At 37.8% G+C, this 17,579-nt stretch overlaps 1 protein-coding gene across 7 annotated transcripts in view; it reads right to left on the reverse strand.

The window, feature by feature from the left end:
- Positions 1–1,358: 1,358 nt before the first annotated feature.
- The window catches only part of LOC137389913 (microtubule-associated protein futsch-like), a 34,743-nt gene continuing 18,522 nt past the window's right edge, over positions 1,359–17,579 (reverse strand). For 3 of the 7 annotated variants that reach the window (XM_068076086.1, XM_068076090.1, XM_068076089.1), the window contains exons 10-27: positions 16,044–16,294; positions 15,221–15,496; positions 14,366–14,452; positions 13,331–13,527; positions 12,433–13,198; positions 11,845–11,994; positions 11,082–11,435; positions 9,519–9,698; positions 8,201–8,385; positions 7,827–8,076; positions 7,449–7,713; positions 6,813–6,952; positions 6,465–6,658; positions 4,092–4,337; positions 3,217–3,453; positions 2,995–3,120; positions 2,714–2,816; positions 1,359–2,372 (exon numbers count right to left, since the gene is read on the reverse strand). In XM_068076086.1, coding sequence (XP_067932187.1) covers positions 1,701–2,372; positions 2,714–2,816; positions 2,995–3,120; positions 3,217–3,453; positions 4,092–4,337; positions 6,465–6,658; positions 6,813–6,952; positions 7,449–7,713; positions 7,827–8,076; positions 8,201–8,385; positions 9,519–9,698; positions 11,082–11,435; positions 11,845–11,994; positions 12,433–13,198; positions 13,331–13,527; positions 14,366–14,452; positions 15,221–15,496; positions 16,044–16,294 — 4,679 coding nt within the window. In that variant the 3' untranslated portion in view covers positions 1,359–1,700. The remainder of the gene's footprint in view (positions 2,373–2,713; positions 2,817–2,994; positions 3,121–3,216; positions 3,454–4,091; positions 4,338–6,464; positions 6,659–6,812; positions 6,953–7,448; positions 7,714–7,826; positions 8,077–8,200; positions 8,386–9,518; positions 9,699–11,081; positions 11,436–11,844; positions 11,995–12,432; positions 13,199–13,330; positions 13,528–14,365; positions 14,453–15,220; positions 15,497–16,043; positions 16,295–17,579) is intronic. The other 4 variants (XM_068076087.1, XM_068076091.1, XM_068076092.1 and 1 more) reach the window with 4 other exon arrangements.

The following is a 17,579-nucleotide window of genomic DNA, read 5'->3' on the forward strand; positions in this document are numbered from 1 at the left end:
AAACAGATAATAGCAAACAATGTGTTTATTTTTGTAACTTTTATTTAATTGCTGCTTTCTGTTGCCACCCCCCCTCCCGTGTTCTCTTGAAATTACTGTGCTCAATACTATTAGTGTATATAATATAAGATTGTGTTGTGAAGCATTATTGTATCAACAACCTAAATCAATTTGCGTCATGCTGTTTTGCACATAGTTTTTATTTGTACTAAGAACATAGCATCATACACATTTCACCATAATGCAATATAAAATAACATGTTCAACTAACTAACTAATCAAGAATTTCCCTCAATAAGGGAAGGTCAGCATCAGAATGTACGACAGCAATATTGTTCTTACATTGAGATGTTGCTAGCAAACTGGTTTATTTATTGATGACATTTATTATAGATGACGTATAAAAAGGATAATATACAATTATACACCAAGGATGATATATACCAAAGATAATATACGCCAAAGATATTATATCCCAAAGATTATATATACCGAAGATAATATATACCAAGGTTAATATATGCCAAAAATAATATATAACATAGATAGTATATATAAAAGATAATATATACATACTGAAGATGATATATGACAAAGACAATATATACTGAAGATAATATATACCAAAGATAATATATACCAAAGATAATATATACATACTGAAGATGATTTATGACAAAGACAATATATACTGAAGATAATATATACCAAAGATAATATATACATACTGAAGATGATATATGACAAAGACAATATATACTGAAGATAATATATACTGAAGATAATATATACCAATGATAAGTTTTTGCATAGAAAGTCTATTTTTAATCAACCTATACAACATTTACTACTCTAACTTTTAAACAAAGGTATTTGTTTAATTATGTGTGTGTTCGGCCAATGCATAGCATAATTCAAATATTCAAAAGCTCAAGACGTAGCTAAAACAGATTGTTGCAAAACATTTCTACACATTTGCTTAAGATTTAAAACAGCTTATAAACAGAGGCAGGTAATATAGTTGCCATTCGCTAAGTTTCTTTACCCAATCAATTCGAGTAACTTGAGCTAATATTTTAATCTTGACTATAATAAGAGCCGTGTATGTCCGAACTCCGAAGCCAGCTAAGAGCATTTAAAAAAGATTGCACCGCACAGGAATTGAACTTGTACTTTCGAATGCACATGTGTGAAGCCAAGCGCACTATCACTATACCATGCAGCTACTTTACCAAACTAACCAATAGTTGTGCATATAATCATTACACTTATGATCTCTCACGGCGCACTGGATTGTATTTTAACCAATCACTATTAACTGGACATACGAATGACAACAGACAAACAATTGATTTTATATGCATGTATATAGATGGAGATTTATTCTTACAACAGTTTAAATATAAAAGCAAATATACAGCATTTATAAATTTAATAGACATAACTTATGTGTAAAGACATTTGAAGTGTATTTTAATAAAATACTAATATTAACATAGTAATGGAATACATGTATGTGCAATAGTCAATGAGAAGTTATAAATCATAACTACAACTCTATACAAATGAAGTATAGAAACAAAAGGTTCTTCGAAAATTGTAAGAAAATATATTGATCTTCATAAAAAAGATCGAAATGCGTTGCGTAATTCTCAACTATGAACAGTAATAATGATATGAGTAATAATAACGGTAAATAATTAGAAATCGGAAACCCCAAGATCTGGATTATAAATAACACCAACACCAGGCCTGGTTCGTTGAGCATATGGGTCGTCATGGTGATAGCCGTGATGTGCCCCTGGATGATAACCATGTCTGGGTGGGTAGTCCGGGTGCCCATTGCTAGGATATGGATGACCACTGGGCGGGTAGCCATTATGAGTATAGCCCTGTTCTGAGGGATGGGTGTATCGGTTATTGCCGGGAGGGTAATTGTTATTCTGTACGTACTTGGGATGCCCGCTATATCCATTCTGGGGTGCAGCCTTGCTGGCTTGTTTGCCTGTTGCGTATTGTATTGGTATGAACTCTGGAAGACTTGATTTTTCTTTATTCTTTTTTGAAGATTTATCCTTCTTACTACTTCGTGGAAGCGATTCATGCTGAGCGTTAGTTTGCTGTCGTTGTCTCTCCTCTATGTACTGGTCATGATAACGAGGGTTGTATGGGTGGAGTGGTGCAGGAGGCTTGGATGGAGAGGTAACTTGCTGTTTAATATTGGGAACGGAGTTCGTTCGGCGAGGAGGACGTCCTCCCGTCTCCATTCTGGGATCGAAAGCACCGTATCTGGGATTAGCTTGTTGAGGAGGTGGACTACGAATGCCATTGGACTGGCCATATCGTGGGTCAGGTATAGGTCCTCTTGGTGGCTAAGAAGAAAAATTCACATTTTATAACTAAAAGCATTTTCTCTCAAACATGTCTTACCATACGAAGGTACCCTTGGCCATCCTCTGCAATGCGTTCATAATACCATCTGGTTTTGACACTTTGAGTAAGGTGTTCTTGACACCATTTGCAGATCACTTTTGTCACCACCCACAGAGTGCTTTAGAAACCAGAACGTAGTGGGCTTATAACATCATTAACAGTATGATTTCAACATGCTTTTGACACTGTCACATGTCACTATGTCACATGCTTTTGACACTTTGACACTATGTTTGACACGTGTTCTGGTGTAAAACCAGAACATGCAGCATTGACCGACCTGTTCATGAGGATATCTGACTTCCTTCCTAACAGCTGGTCTGTATCCATCAGGCTGGTCACCATATCCATGATGATAAGGTTCTCTGCCAGGCCCGTATGGTCTAAAAATACCATCAAATCAAGCTTTGACTACCAGTCATAGACGATGCTAAATACGTGCTTCACTCTTAACATCTGTGTGCCCATGTGCCGCTGTGTAATTGAAAGACTTGAAAATATTGAACTAAACACAACTTAATAGAATGCACATCTGGTACCTGTTGGAATTGTAATGCTTACCTGGAGTCATGGCCAGGTTCTCTATAGGACTGTGCTGTTGGATAATTCTGTTTGGGTGGTGGCGGATAGTCAGGCTCCCGATATGCTTGATGCATAGGTTGAGCTGGGTAACCTCTGTCATCATATCTAAAACACACAATCATAGTTAAAGTTGAAAAAAAATCTGTCTTTTAAGATTTGTTAGGAAATAATCGAAGATGGAACAACTATCGGATCACTCACCTAGCCTGAGGAACTGGATGAGGTCTTTGTTGTTGAGGAGGGGGTGGATGATCTCTGTATCGAGGATCCCTTTGACTAGCGGGTCTATCTGAAGGGTAACCAGCATATTGCGGTCTCTCATCCGCGTAGCGAGCTGGAACTCTCATATCGTTTGGCTGTTGAGCTGGTGGCCTCTGCTGGTATCCCTGTAGTTGGTTTGTTGTTAGGTACTCATTTGGTGGGTACGCTTCCCATGGCCTGTAAACAACCATATTTAGTTCTGCATGAGATACTTGAAATGATACAACAGGTGGCCATGTTTCCTAATAAACTTATTTTGCACTTACCATAAAACCTCTACTTGAACGCCACGGCGTTATATTTTTCAACTTTTCCCCTTTAGCGGCGTTTAATTAGAGATGACATTCAAATAGTGGCTTTACGGTATCATTGGCTCGAGCAAAACATTCTGTCTATACTTAGCTTCTCATAACAAACTGTCTGAAGCTTTTTAAACATGTCTGTTCTATTCAGAGCAGATATTAGCCAGACGACCACAACATGTTGTCTCTTGACGTCGTCTTGACTCGTAAATAGCACAATCATTAAGCGAACCCAAGCGTGCCCTAGCATACTAGTGTAAAAGTCCAATTACCTGATCAAACACAGAATATTTATTAATACTCGTAGCTTAGCAAGCTCTCCCCTCCTCCTATCCTCAGGCGCTAATTGACTCCAAAGTGAAACATTATATAATAATTATCCTTTTTTATGCCGATGTTTGTACAATACAAAGTTGCAAAACAAAGCAGAGGCTTTTCTAGGAAGTGAAACAGGGATCGAAGCTATGCAAGAAATGAACATAGCTCATCAATACTGCAGTTGAGTCTACATACTCGGCTTTGTTATAGAGCCTTTCTGGTTTCGGAGGCGGAGCCTGCATGAGCAGTGCCTGGTCAAAAGTGTTGGGGGCTTGTACAGGAAGTTGTCGGGGTGGTTCAGGTCTAGATGCTCTTTGCACAGTCGCGTATTGCTCCTCTTGTCTAAACCTCTGCAAAGTCTGTTGCTTATAGCTGTCAAAGGCGTTGTCAGCAGGTTGGCCACCATTGTATACTCCAGAGTGTTCCGGTTCAGCGCTGTACCTGAAGGTATGAGAAGTAGAAATAGCTCTTGAACTTATAACTGCTGAAAAATGACCGTAGACAATTACATGTATTCAGCTTTTGTCATATCTGGTATTTGTTTATCATAAAAATGCATCTACGTTTACTAAACGTAATATGATGTCAAACAAACTTTAGGAAATCCACAAAACATTGCTTTTTCTATGATTTGAACATCCAAATTATTTTTAGTAATTGATGGCATTAAATGGCCACCGAAACACTTAAAATTACTAAAATTAGCCAAAGAAGACAAAAACATCCTCATTTTAGACAAACCCAATAGCTCTTTATTTAATAAAATACTAAATTCATGAAAGTTAGCTCGCTCTCTATTTTCCTACACATTATTAGAGTGTGACAAGAAACATTAATATGACAGTTCTTTGGAAGGTAGAGCAATCCAATACAACCTGACACATGACAATAACAATTTTTAATTTTTTAAATTCGGAAACAACAGAAGCTGCTAAGTAGAACCGCCCACCTTGTTTAGGAGGAAGGGGGAAGAAGGCATTTAGCAACTAATCATGCATGTATATTTAGGGCTGATTGATATTATGGCACTGTAACATTACTAAAAGATGATTAATCAACAAGTCGAAAACAAAAAATTGTTTTGGTCAAATAGTATTTGTAATTCGAGTGATTTTATATTTTTAAGCACTGCAGATATCTTAAAGCGTAATAGACAAGCATATGGGAGAAACAGTGCCATCTCTTTACGGCGTGTCTGATAATAGATATTAAACATTCCTGGCTCTTTGATCTGTAGTTTGTTGTAAGTTGTAAAATTTCATGACCTGTTGTCTAACCACTAAAAAAACTACTTGTTCTCTTGAATAAAAATACGCAAAGCAGTATATAGTAGATTTATTAAGGTTTATGGACACTTTACAGCAGACGCTCCAATAGCATAAATTCTACATAATGTAAAGATTTTATGTAAAGTTTTTACTTCGTACTACGTGAACAGCTCCCTATAACCTTAAGTGTGAAGTGGGCGCATGGTCTCAAATTCGAATTGAATAACACGCATCCCGTCGTTAGCCTTAAAATATCTCTTTCATTCTTGCCACACTTGAGAGAGAAAACAATGGATAGGGTATCTCTATTATACATCTACGTATCGTGGCAGTCTAGTTCGCCGTGAGAAGTCGTCAGATGTGTGGATAAAGCGCAGATAAGAGGTAGCTGCCCATTAGGTGTAGGTATTACAGTGTCGAACTACAGATCTGAATGTCACGAAGTTTGGCTATCGTCAAAAGGTATCTTTTATCACAACCTTGGTGTGACCTTGACCTTAACCTCTTCGACGAATAGATGGACGGACAAATAGACACTGCTCTTATTATAGTAAAGTTACACTTTTGTTTTACTTTGTTTTAGGCGCATCAAACATTATTATTGTTTTCCTTTCGCAAAACAGACCTTGCTGTTTAGAATGAGAGAAAGACTTGAGCTAAATAGACATTTAAGGTGTTGGTTCTCCATAACTCATAGTACAATTATTGCAATCATGAACAATGAACCGAGTGAAAATGAAAAGAAAAGGGAGAAAAGTTGTCGATATAAACTAATAATACTATATTTACGGTAGAGGTATTAAATTAAAAAGTTAAGTCTAGTTTTTTTTTCTGAAGGTCCACAGGGGGGAGTTTGGGAAGATCTTGGAACGGATTAGGCAATTTACATGTATTTTACTGCTTATACAACGTAAAAATTCCCCTAAATGAATTATGTACAGCGTAGGAGCGTCTGCTGTATACTTGTCTCTATTTTGAACATTTTTTTAAACTTACATTTGAAAATGTCAAGAACAATAGTTCTTGACATTTTGTTGCATCTGTAGTATGACTTTTATATTGCTGCCAATGCCTTATGATTGTCATGAGGTCTGCGAGATTTGCTTGGCTGAGCTGAATCAAAATACTAGCAAAATATTTCAAAACGTAATAGACATAACTACAAAATGTATAATTTTTTACATTTTTAACAAATTATTAAAACTTTTAAAATTAAAATTTTTAAATTGTTGCAGAATGGCAAAGAGTGTTAGAGAGGCAGTTTAAAACTCTCAATGGCAAGTTACAGAGGCTTGCCTACCCTCTATGTGGAATAGCAGGAGCGGGCGGCGACGTAGACCATCCCTTCCTCTGTGCATCCATAGCCACATTTGATTTAGCTGGTCTGGGTGGAGAATGCTGAGCTGGCTGAGCGCTGTAGGATTGAGAGGCGCTGACAGGATGAACTAATCTTTCCTCAAGCACTGACCGCTGCTGCCATCCACTAACCAAAGGCTAAATGACAACAGGAAAAGCAAACATGTAGATGTATACTAATAATGTAGGTGGATCCATAACATAATAATAACATAATAGTTACATAACGCATAATATTGACACAAGCAACAAATATGGAAATAGACATTCGGCTCTAAAATAAGCGGTGTACCTTGCTTTCTCGTTTAACAGGAGGGCCAGCGGGTTGCGTATGCCTGCTGTAGGCATGCTCTATTTTTTGCTCTAACCCTGACCTGTCAACTTGACCTCTCCATGCTTTCCATGCCTGTGCTGCTGCAGGCGTTTGATCTACTGTAAAAATGCAATAGCAAATGTGTCACCATCAACATGTTCCAGAAGCGAAGCAAATTGATTTTGAGTTACGCTTTTGACGACTCATTGCTTTACTTGCATTCACAAAATTTAGCTTTTGGCAATGCTGTTGTTGGCAGCAACTTGAACAAATAATACTTCCGCAACGCTGCCTTGTACTTCGTAGAAGTACCTAGGTGAGCAAAATGAGTATCTATGGTACAAAATGACTAGTTAGTTGGTTAGTTGGTTAGTTGCACCAGCACTTGTTATTTAAACACATTTCAGTTTAACAAGAGATTTTATTTGATAAAATGTTCTTTTTTAAGTTTCCTGATATAACACTAACAAGTGGTAATCCTAAAAAATTCAATAACAATGCTGTTTGCTGTAAAACTTTATACATTTGTGTTAGTTTTGATGAATTAAAGAGTTACAGAATTCAATTGCAGCAATTACTGTTGTTACAGTAGAAAAATGAGAGTGGAAGGAGTACCTGGAGGAGAGGTAGGCATGCTAGAGTGCCTGAACATGTCGTCATCGACACTGGCCAGAGTCTGTTCATCGACATCGGCCAAAGCCGAGTCACGCGCTTTATTCTTGTTGTACAATTCTATCATCATGGCTACACCTTTAGAGGCAGCGCGAGGAGACCGCTGCTCCTCCTCTGTAGGCTCTCTTTGCTGCCGCCCTGAAGGCTGCCGTTGCTGCTGAATAAGCTCGGTTGGAGGTGGCATTGACCTTCTGTTGGCCAATCGTTCCTAAGGAAGACATCAAAAGGCATTACTCGTCGTCATCACTAACTGTTGAAAGATGAAGGTTCAGTTATCAATTTTGGAAGTTGTTAAAGTTAGTATATTCCCCAATAACTAACCTTCTGAGTGACTGGACGAGGAGAGGCGGATCGTCTGCTACTCGGGTTGCCCTGCATGAACCGACCTGAGCTCGCTGCCTTTATGTGTTCCTCGATATCCGGCCTTGTCATGGGTGGCTCATCTGAAGGGTTACTAAATACGCTTGCTCTGTCAGCTATTGCCTTGGCAGGTTTTTTTCGTGGCACTGACCTTGACCGACCTTTGGGTCTGCCTGTTGAAGCTGATCTATTTCCTTCCATACTCCTTGCACTACAATTACAAGTAGTTAGTAAGATAAAAGGAGAGCCATAATGATAAATGGCTAGCATATAGAATATATGTAACCTTAAGAGAGAGTATAGAACAGTAGTGCATTATGGGTTAAGCTCCTCACCGTCCCCTCTCGCTGACGACGGAAGGCTCTGGTGAAGCGGGTTCTACGGCTGCTCTGCTTGGCATAATGTAATGTTTAGGTACATCTCTTATATTGCCTCGCTGCATTCTCCTGTAATTGGCATCGTCTCTTCGAGGATCAGCAACTCTGTCTCTACCAGGGGGCTGAATCACATCAGGACTCTGCTAAAAGATGCCATGAGCAATAAGCAGACAAACCGATGGAATGTGTGAATCTCATATTATGAAGATGATAAACTATCAGCACTTATTAGCTCTTTTACTACAGAATTTTTTGCTCATTCTGATGAAATTTAATCATGTTAAAAAATTTTTGCTGAGGCGCACTCATTATTTTTGCTGCAAAAACTGAAGCTTCTGTCATAGAGTTTTAATCTAAACTTTATGGAATCAATGCGTTTGACAAACAAAACCCATGTTTAATATTTTTTTAGTTTAGTGAAACCGTCTGCAAAAGAGAATGCTATTTAATATCAAAGTATAGTTAACAGAAATATCGGAGGCCGAATGCTGAAGAATTTTGCTAGCTTTTAGGCAGCTGTTTACAATTTTTTTTTCACTCATAGTAAACCAAAAATAAAAAGAATTGAAAACCATGATATTATGCTGTGAATTCTGAATAAAAAAACTAACTGGTTTGTCTTTTTTAGCTGAATGATAACCAATTATCCTAAATTTGTTGCGGCAAATTTTTGGGTGAATTTTTTAACTTCGTGTTCCGTGATCAAGGTTTTTGTACAGGTATTAAGGCGAGATGTTATAAAATATCTCTATAGGGAAAGAAATAAGTTGCCATGACTTGACTTCATGCTGATGAAGCAATACACCTACAGTTCATCAACCAATGCAGTAGATTTACATACTCATTTGTTAGCTAATGTGCAACAGAAGCACAACCAATGGTATGGTAGTATAATGGTTTTAGTGTCAAGGACACTCAGTATAGCTTGGCTAAAATTCAATAATAAAAAAGTAACTGAAAAATTTTTCACACAATATTGATACTTTGTTTCACAAAATTACAATGTTTTGTTAAAACTTTTGTGAATCGTGAAATCCGATCAGTGTAGGTTCGTGGATGTACACAGAATGATAAAGATTCTTCATTCCAAGAAGTCAAATGAGCCTAGAGTGCATTGATAGAGTATTCATTCTTTCAGAGACTGAGTTATTTTTATGTGTTGGTGAATTGAATATTTAACGAAACAGGAACTTAATGATTAAGACAGACAAAACAAATGAAAAACAATTAATGCAAAAGCTCAGAAGTCACCCAGAAGTCATCCAATATATAATACCCGCATATCGGGAGTTGTCTCATTGTTCTCTATCCACTTCCTTGTGTATTCAAGGCTTTCTCTACTGTAGCCAATGTCATAGTCCTCAGCATCCTCCATCTGATCATATGCATCGGTGAGGTCTCGTACTGCATCACTCATTGTCTCCTGCCTCTCGCTGCCTCCTCTAGTGTAAGATGGCTGCACAAAAAGTTTGTAAGCGCTTACACTAGTGCTCATGAGCTGATGGCGAGTGTCAAAGAGTTACGCCAGAAAAGTTCCTTCTAAACTAGATATATGTATATAGACACAGTTAGTATTACGTGTACTAAAAAGCTAAATAAAGATAACTCTATAATGAAAATAGAATTTTTGTGGAGGAAAATATTAATAACATTGGTAAAAGAAAAACCTAGCGAAAGGCCACTGAAAATCTGTTTTGCGCAACTGCACTCTTCTGGTGACAAGCACAGTTGTGGAAAACAATCTTGTAGTGTCCCTGAGGTAAGTATTCTTTTCCTACCAATATTATATGCATATATATACATAATATAGAATTTATAATTATCTATGGTAATATTTAAGGGTTATCGCAGGTTTTTAGGCTGTGATTTTAGCCTAACAACCTGCGATAACCCTTACATAGTACCACAGATAATTATACAGATCATCATCAAATAATTGTACTTAGCGATAAAAGAAAGTAATTATATAAAACTATGTAAAATAATAAATGTAAAAAAGTAAAAGAATAAAAAATAATAATAAACAATAAAAAGGCGTTTCTAGTTGCTGTTCCTTAGAAGAATACACGTGGAAGTGAAGGCTTAACGATGCATATGCTCAGAGGTAGAAGTGGTTATAGAGATGCAAGGTATTATTTGCTTTCAAACTAGCCAGTGTGTAAACTAACTTGACTTGTAGACTTTTTATAATTTTTAAATTTTCTGAGATTATCTATCTTTTAAATTTTCATCAGCCTCCTCTCTTTTGGAAAACTGTGATGTTTTGACATCGGACACTGCGTGTAAAATACTACTTTATCCGCAGAGTTCAACATTTGCTCAAAATTGCATCGTATGTTGGATAATCCATACGTTGAGGTGAGATAATCCACTCGTTGAGGTAAGATAATCCATATGTTGGGATAATTGTAAGAAGAGATCTGATTGTAGCAGTGTGTTTGATGAATGGTATCCTTAACATGAATTTAGTATGTTTTATAGCTGAATGGCGAGAAGCAATTTACTAATATACAAGTAGTATGTGTTTACAAAAAATCCTATTTGTACACATTCCCAAGCAGCTTAACTGACGGATTTCTTTGATGTAAGCCAAATGACACTTAGGAATGAGTAGACTTATTTCTGATAGATACGTAAAGCTAACTTTATCGGGGCGGGTGACCAGTAGCCGTTGTAAGGAAAGTCGTTTTATGTCAGGCTACATCAAATATTTTGTGTACATTTACCCTCTAAATAAGATATTGTACGACTAATAGCAGTATTATAGATCTTACTCTGCATTCCTTTAAATTGCATTTTAGCTAGATAAGTCGAAAGGTCACCTGAAAGGATAACAAACCTCATTTCTTCTGTTGCTAAATGCCTTATTCTCTCCTGGCAAGAACTGGTATGGATGACTGTGCCCTGTGTCAAACTTTCCTTTGCACTGTGCCACAAGTGAACCACTGCGGAGATCTTCAAGAGAATCAGCTTTTTTCCAGGGTCGATCTCGTTCAGGTGCTCTAGATTTGCGCTGAGGCTCTGCATTCTGTCGACTCGTCTGCTTAGGCTGAATGATATCATCAGTAGGTCGTAAAGCGATGCTGCTACGCATCCTCGATTGCTCTACTTTCGCTGCCTGAGTGTCTCGGGATCGACGAGGAGCTGAGCTCTGTGTAACTGCCTGCTGCGGTCGCACAGTTACCGAAACTTCCTGTACCAAAAAGAGTGTGTTTGAAACGATCTGGCCTACTATTATGAGGCACTAATCTTTGTCTACTCATTTCCTGAATCTGATGATTACGCGGTCATAAATGTTTCACATGTACATTACAGCAACACGAAAAACACGTAACATCTTAAGGTGATTAGCAGAGTAATTAGTGGAGCTTGGAGAGGTTAAAACATACTTATTCAATCACAAATCTTATAACTTCTCCAACAAATGTGCTTCATGCAAACATTTACAAAGATTTTTTTAGAATGTTAACATCCACTGTTAGGTTTTGACATGTTTTCCACATCTTACAGCAAACACAGAAATTATACATAAAGTGCTATAAAAAGCAACTAATAAATCTATAGCAGTAACTCTTGGATGCGGCATTTTTGTCTGTCGTTACCTCATGTTGAAGGGTTGGTGACTTTTGTCGTATTTTAGGTTCAGACGATGAACTGCTGATTGGCAGTTCATCACGAGTCTGATCTTGAGCAGTTGAAGGCCTTATTGTTCTACTGACAGACGTTACGTGCAGGCGTTTAGGCGAAATCACCTGAAATGTTTGATCAACTCATAGAAAAGAGCACACGCGGGCAAATCAAGACTACGCACGACTGCGCGTATCACAGTATTAGCGAGCACATAAACATATTGTGAACAGAAACAGCGTAAGTGTGTTAATCAAACAACTAGCGGTGACAGTGAGAACGATTGTCAGAGGTTTGAGGAAAGACCAAGGATTACTTCACAACTCCAAGACACTTTTCTGCAACTTATTCCAATCAATATTGTTTAGCAACAAAATCATCCCCTTTGTAGTAATTTTAAATAGAGGCTTCAGAGATATGAATAAAATTCTGAAAACCAAAGTAATTTTGCTTGACGTTAGCTAAGTTTGTAAGCGAACAGAAAGTGCATAAAAGTGTGAGTCAGTGAAGAATAGTGAGAGAGCAAGACGCATGCTGTAATTACCAACCACAACAGCACACACCTTCCGTTTTTCATCCCTCACGGGTACTTCTGTGTCCCAAACATTGAGGTACTCTTCTCTCCTCTCCTCAGAGGCAGCCCTCACCTTATCACGTCTTGCGCTTCTCCGTTTATGGTAGTCGCTCTCATCTGGCTCTCGACGAATCTGAATGTCCACATCAAAGTGAGGCTGGCTAGATTTGGGTCTCAACCCGTCAGCTGTCATATCATATCTCTCGTTACCGCTATTTCTCGTTGTAACTGTTTCCTGATGCGATTTTCGTGCGTCTGATGCATCTCCAAATTTAGCCATTCTCTCTATGACCTTTCTTCCACTAGGTGACCGATTCGGTATGCCTGTATCAAAAGTTTTTGATCTTTCAATTCTCTTTGCTCTAGGTTCAGGTCGGCGCTCTTCAACCGACTCCCTTCTTTCGGGTAACCTTGATTTCTCCCCTTCTCGAGATTGAGATTTTGACCTTGTTAATACTTGACTTCTCCTTGGCTGAGAAGATTCTGTATTTACTCTAGTTGGTTGTACAGTCTCTGGACTTTCTACAGATCTATCTCGGTTTCGACGAGCCGGAGGACCAGTACTTTTGGAACGTCGAATGTCTTGTCGCTGAGGTCTTTTCGCTCTGCTCCCATCATCGGTCTCAAATCTTGAAAAAACTGACGAAAATTTGCCAGACAGACCAGGTGGGGCAAGAGTTTTCTTCTCTCTCATGGCTTTGGATTTTTCAAATGACATCATCCTTTCTGTGAACCGTTCAGCTGTCCTGCCTTGCCTGTAACAAAAATACTTTGGTGTGCCGGTGTAGATATATTAAGCCATCTTTAGCAAACATGGTTTGGTTCTAGTAATAGGCACTGCTACCAATCAAGTGTTCAATCATAAGCAGGACACAAAATCAACTAACCTTGTCATTTGAACATCGAATGATTGGGTTTGACCAGACGAGGATGCTGTACGCATCTCTTTTCTCAACTTCTCTACTCTATCATACGAGTCTTTCCTCGTTGTCGGTTGTGGAGCTTGTTCATCTCTACCAACTACTGCGTCTTTGTGCACAACCTCTGGAGGGTCGTCGCTTTTGGGAGATTCTCTCCGTGGTTTCTGTGCCAACAAAGCATGAATAAGATTCATTTCTCTTGTTTCTCACTTTTGGTTAGATGAGGTATGAACCACATTCAGGGATTAGTAGCTATGATACTTGATTAGCTAAGCTTGTTTTATTATTAGAAAATGCACTAAACAAGATTTTTAGACAGCATTGTCAATGCTAACATACAACTCGCTTAACAACTATTAGTTGAAGGCTATTCTACAGGGTGGATTTTCACTTGCAAGTTCTCAAATAGTCTGCAAACATTTGCAACTTTTCTAGTTACCGAAGTGTTCACAAATGCATAAAAAAGCACACCACGTATTTCCTTGCATTTATACACGGAAGTCAATCTCACATATTTCGTCTAGACCAGCGTTATCTAATAAGCCGTTGAGTGAACAATTATTATGTTTTACTTTTTGTCTATTGATTAACTTATATTTATGAATATCTATTTGATAGTCTTGATTATCTTGATGCTATAAACTGCTTTAAATAGATTTCACGTATTAAAGACAATGTGTAAACATTTGTGCTAAATTTTTTACCCATCTTTAATTCGCCATTTTGAAATTGCAAACCCAAAACAACATGCAGAAGATGAATGTATAGCGTATTTGCAACAACGTAGACATGAATTGACAGCGAAAGATGAGGTAAGAAGGTGCATGGTGAAATGACTCCAAAAACTCAATGTGTGCGCAGATCTTTACAAAGAACATGTTTGCTAAACATAAAAAAGTAAGCAATTTTAATGCATATACTTATCAATTTTCAATATTATTAGTGATAACATCAGATATGACATGATCAAAAATTATCCTTAGTACTCGTACAGTTACCTACCTGTACTGGTGCCTCCTCAACTGGTGCAGCAGCGAGTTCAGGTTGAGCTAACTCTTCTATTCGTTGGTGGGAGGCTACTTCTGTTACCTGAATAAGTACCAGGGAATTACATAACATATCTCCTTAAACCACAGAGAACAAGTGTGTCAAGGTCAATGAGCAGGAAGTCGTTTCATATTAATCTTAGTTCCCTCTATATGCAGTGTAAGTGTGAACACATGCATGCGCAAGACAGGCTAATACGTGCAACTCACACTTTGACGGTAATATTAGCAAATATCTCACAAGTGCAGACAACTCTACAAAATGAAAACAAAGCCTAATAATTTACTCTAAAAGAAACTTGACCTGTTTATAGTCACTGCGTAAAAAATAGATCATGTGATTAAAATGCTATATGTTACTGATGTATATATATTATAATGTATTAGAAAGAGGGAAAACTGCTCCCCTTTGTATCAGAAACTGATAAAAAAATTAGAACACTTTCCAAAATTACACTTCAATGTTATGCTACCTGATATGGACAGTTATGACCACCATTTAAATGCCTATGATGCTAAGGAGGTAAGGCGTTTTTAGATACAGTATTTGTTATTTGAAATACTGAAATCGTATCTCCAATCTGCGGGTCCATCCATTATATTCCTACTTTCCAAAAACCCACCACACCTTATACCAGACACCAACACCTTGTCAATCCACAGTATAGAGCAGAGTTATGCAACAAGAGTTCTTTCTTTCAATACACATAATTTACTTTACAGCATTGACCAGTGATAATAAAGTTCATATCTATCTATAAGTAGCCCTTTTTTTTCAAAAGTAGACTTTGATTTTTATATATCTACATACCTCTTCATCATCGGTGAGCACTTCTCCTGGAGAATGAGACATTGGTGACATGGGTTCTGTAGGCATCCGGTCATATTCTACGGTTTCCTTCTCTTTAACGCTTTTAACAGGTTTGACTTCGGAATCTCTTGGCATGCTGTACTGCCGCTCACTATAAGCGGTTTCTTGAATGATGTCCTCTACCGGAGGGTGAGTGGCCACAGGTAAGTCTAAAGGTGGGGTAGACAATCTCTGTCTCGGTACATCGGAGACTCTCTGACCACCTAGCTGCTGCAGCTGCAACACAGAACCTTGTGAGTTGTATTGCAGACAGGAGACAAAGAGATAGGATTCACTCAGCACACTCCGGGGCCGTCATTTATTCGTTGACAGATGCATCAGCATCTTTCAATCCATTAAGTGAGTCTAATGTTTGACAATATAAAATATTTTGACTTTCAAATGCTGTTGCCTAGTTTAGGCAGTGTGATAAGAACAGAGGGTGGTGGTAAGGTGTCTTTGATCATTAGAGTGTGAAAGAGTTGAGCCCAGCCAAACTACGGTTATGGGAATATTCCCCTCATTGAAATATCAGTTAGCAATGCTTTTCATAAATGCTGCCGTTTGCTGTACAATCGCTGCCTACACATTCTGAAATATGAACAGTGCTATTCTGAGTCGACCCTAATAAACCCTATCCGGAGTAAGTAGATATATTCATGCTAGCTCAAGGAAGAAATTTAAAAACTGGTCCAACCATTTCTGTTACATCTTAATCTAGCATGAATTACAGCTGAGACCAGCTTCTGATGTGCTCCAAACCAAAATCAAAAGCTAGTCTTACTTGTTCTTCAGCCGCAGACTGCCGGTCATGTTGTCGTTGATTGGCGACTTCTGCAGACACAAATTGGAATCCAGAACCGTCAGATGAGCTCGAGCTCGAACTGACTCGTTCTCTCCGAGTTCCTAAATTCATCCACTCATCTGGAGGCTCTTCACCCCCTAATATTTCAACATAGCCTGATTCGTCAGCAGTATCAGGTAAAGGAATCTCGGCAGCAGGTGATTCGAGACTCTCGTCATCACTCAGCGACCCTAAAAATAAAAGGACTGCATCCTAATGACTCGCAACCATTTTACAGTTGAAATGTTTCCACTGTGGCTTTGGACAGTCGGTAGGACGGCAACAGGTCTTATTATGGTAATGGTTCAGAATATTTACTCAAGTTTTTTCTCTGAATATAGATGAATGGTAGATAAATTGTGAATCAATTGTGAATAAATTGTTGATGAATTGTAGATGAATTGTAGATGAATTTTAGATGAATTGTAGATGAATTGTAGATGAATTTTAGATGAATTGTAGATGAATTGTAGATGAATTGTAGATGAATTGTAGATGCATGTAATTTTTTGATCTTTGATTTTCTTTGATTTGAAACTCTGTCATTGGAAGTGATGAATTAAAAAGAGGTTAATAAATTATACAATACAAGTTTGCATACAGGGTCAGCTACAAACTAGATTCAAGCAGCGCCTGGAGGAAATGATCCCATGATCAGTAGATAAAAAGAACTGTTTATTTTTTGACTAATTGCTAAACTAACAAAATGAGCTGTAATCTTTAGTCCCATAGATGAGCGTCGCTCAATTGGTCACTATGTTTCCATGACAACATGTTTCCATGACACTGTTAATCAGAAAGTTTGCATCATCTGCAAAACTTAAATGGCAAGAATCAGCAAGCTATCAAATTTTGTTACTCACAAATTTTTAGCAAACGTTTCATGCTTGCGAAGGATAGAAATGGTACTTGCGGATGATGCGCAAGAAAATGCCGTGCAAGCTATTCCATTTTAAACATTTTTCACACTTCAGTTGTTCGTATTTCAATTTGAGCAGTTCCAAATGCACCGCTGTGACCTCTAGCGTAGAAACCCTTATCTGTTTTAACAAAGCACCCGTTTTAACCCGCAACATGTGAATGTCCGTGAAAACAATTATCGCCCGGTAACTCAACATGGGCACAACCCCAACAAATCCTTATCATCTGCATCATGGAAACATAGTGCATGTCTCGCAATTATGTCACCAGCTACAGAGTGTCAACTGGAAGATGAACTCAACTCTCAATGACCTGTCATTGAATAACATTTAATACTCAATATTCAATACTCAATATTCAATACTCAATATTCAATACTCAATATTCAATACTCAATATTCAATACTCAATATTCAATACTCAATATTCAATACTTTTTAAAGACTAGTGTTAAAGATGAACTTGCACAAAAATTTAGTAGATTTTATCAGAAAATATCGGTATTTTTCTATCATTTACGATTATTTTTTATGCTTGAGATGATCTGACTGCCAG

The sequence above is a fragment of the Watersipora subatra genome, chromosome 3 (genome assembly GCF_963576615.1).
Source record: "Watersipora subatra chromosome 3, tzWatSuba1.1, whole genome shotgun sequence".
NCBI lineage: Eukaryota > Metazoa > Bryozoa > Gymnolaemata > Cheilostomatida > Watersiporidae > Watersipora > Watersipora subatra.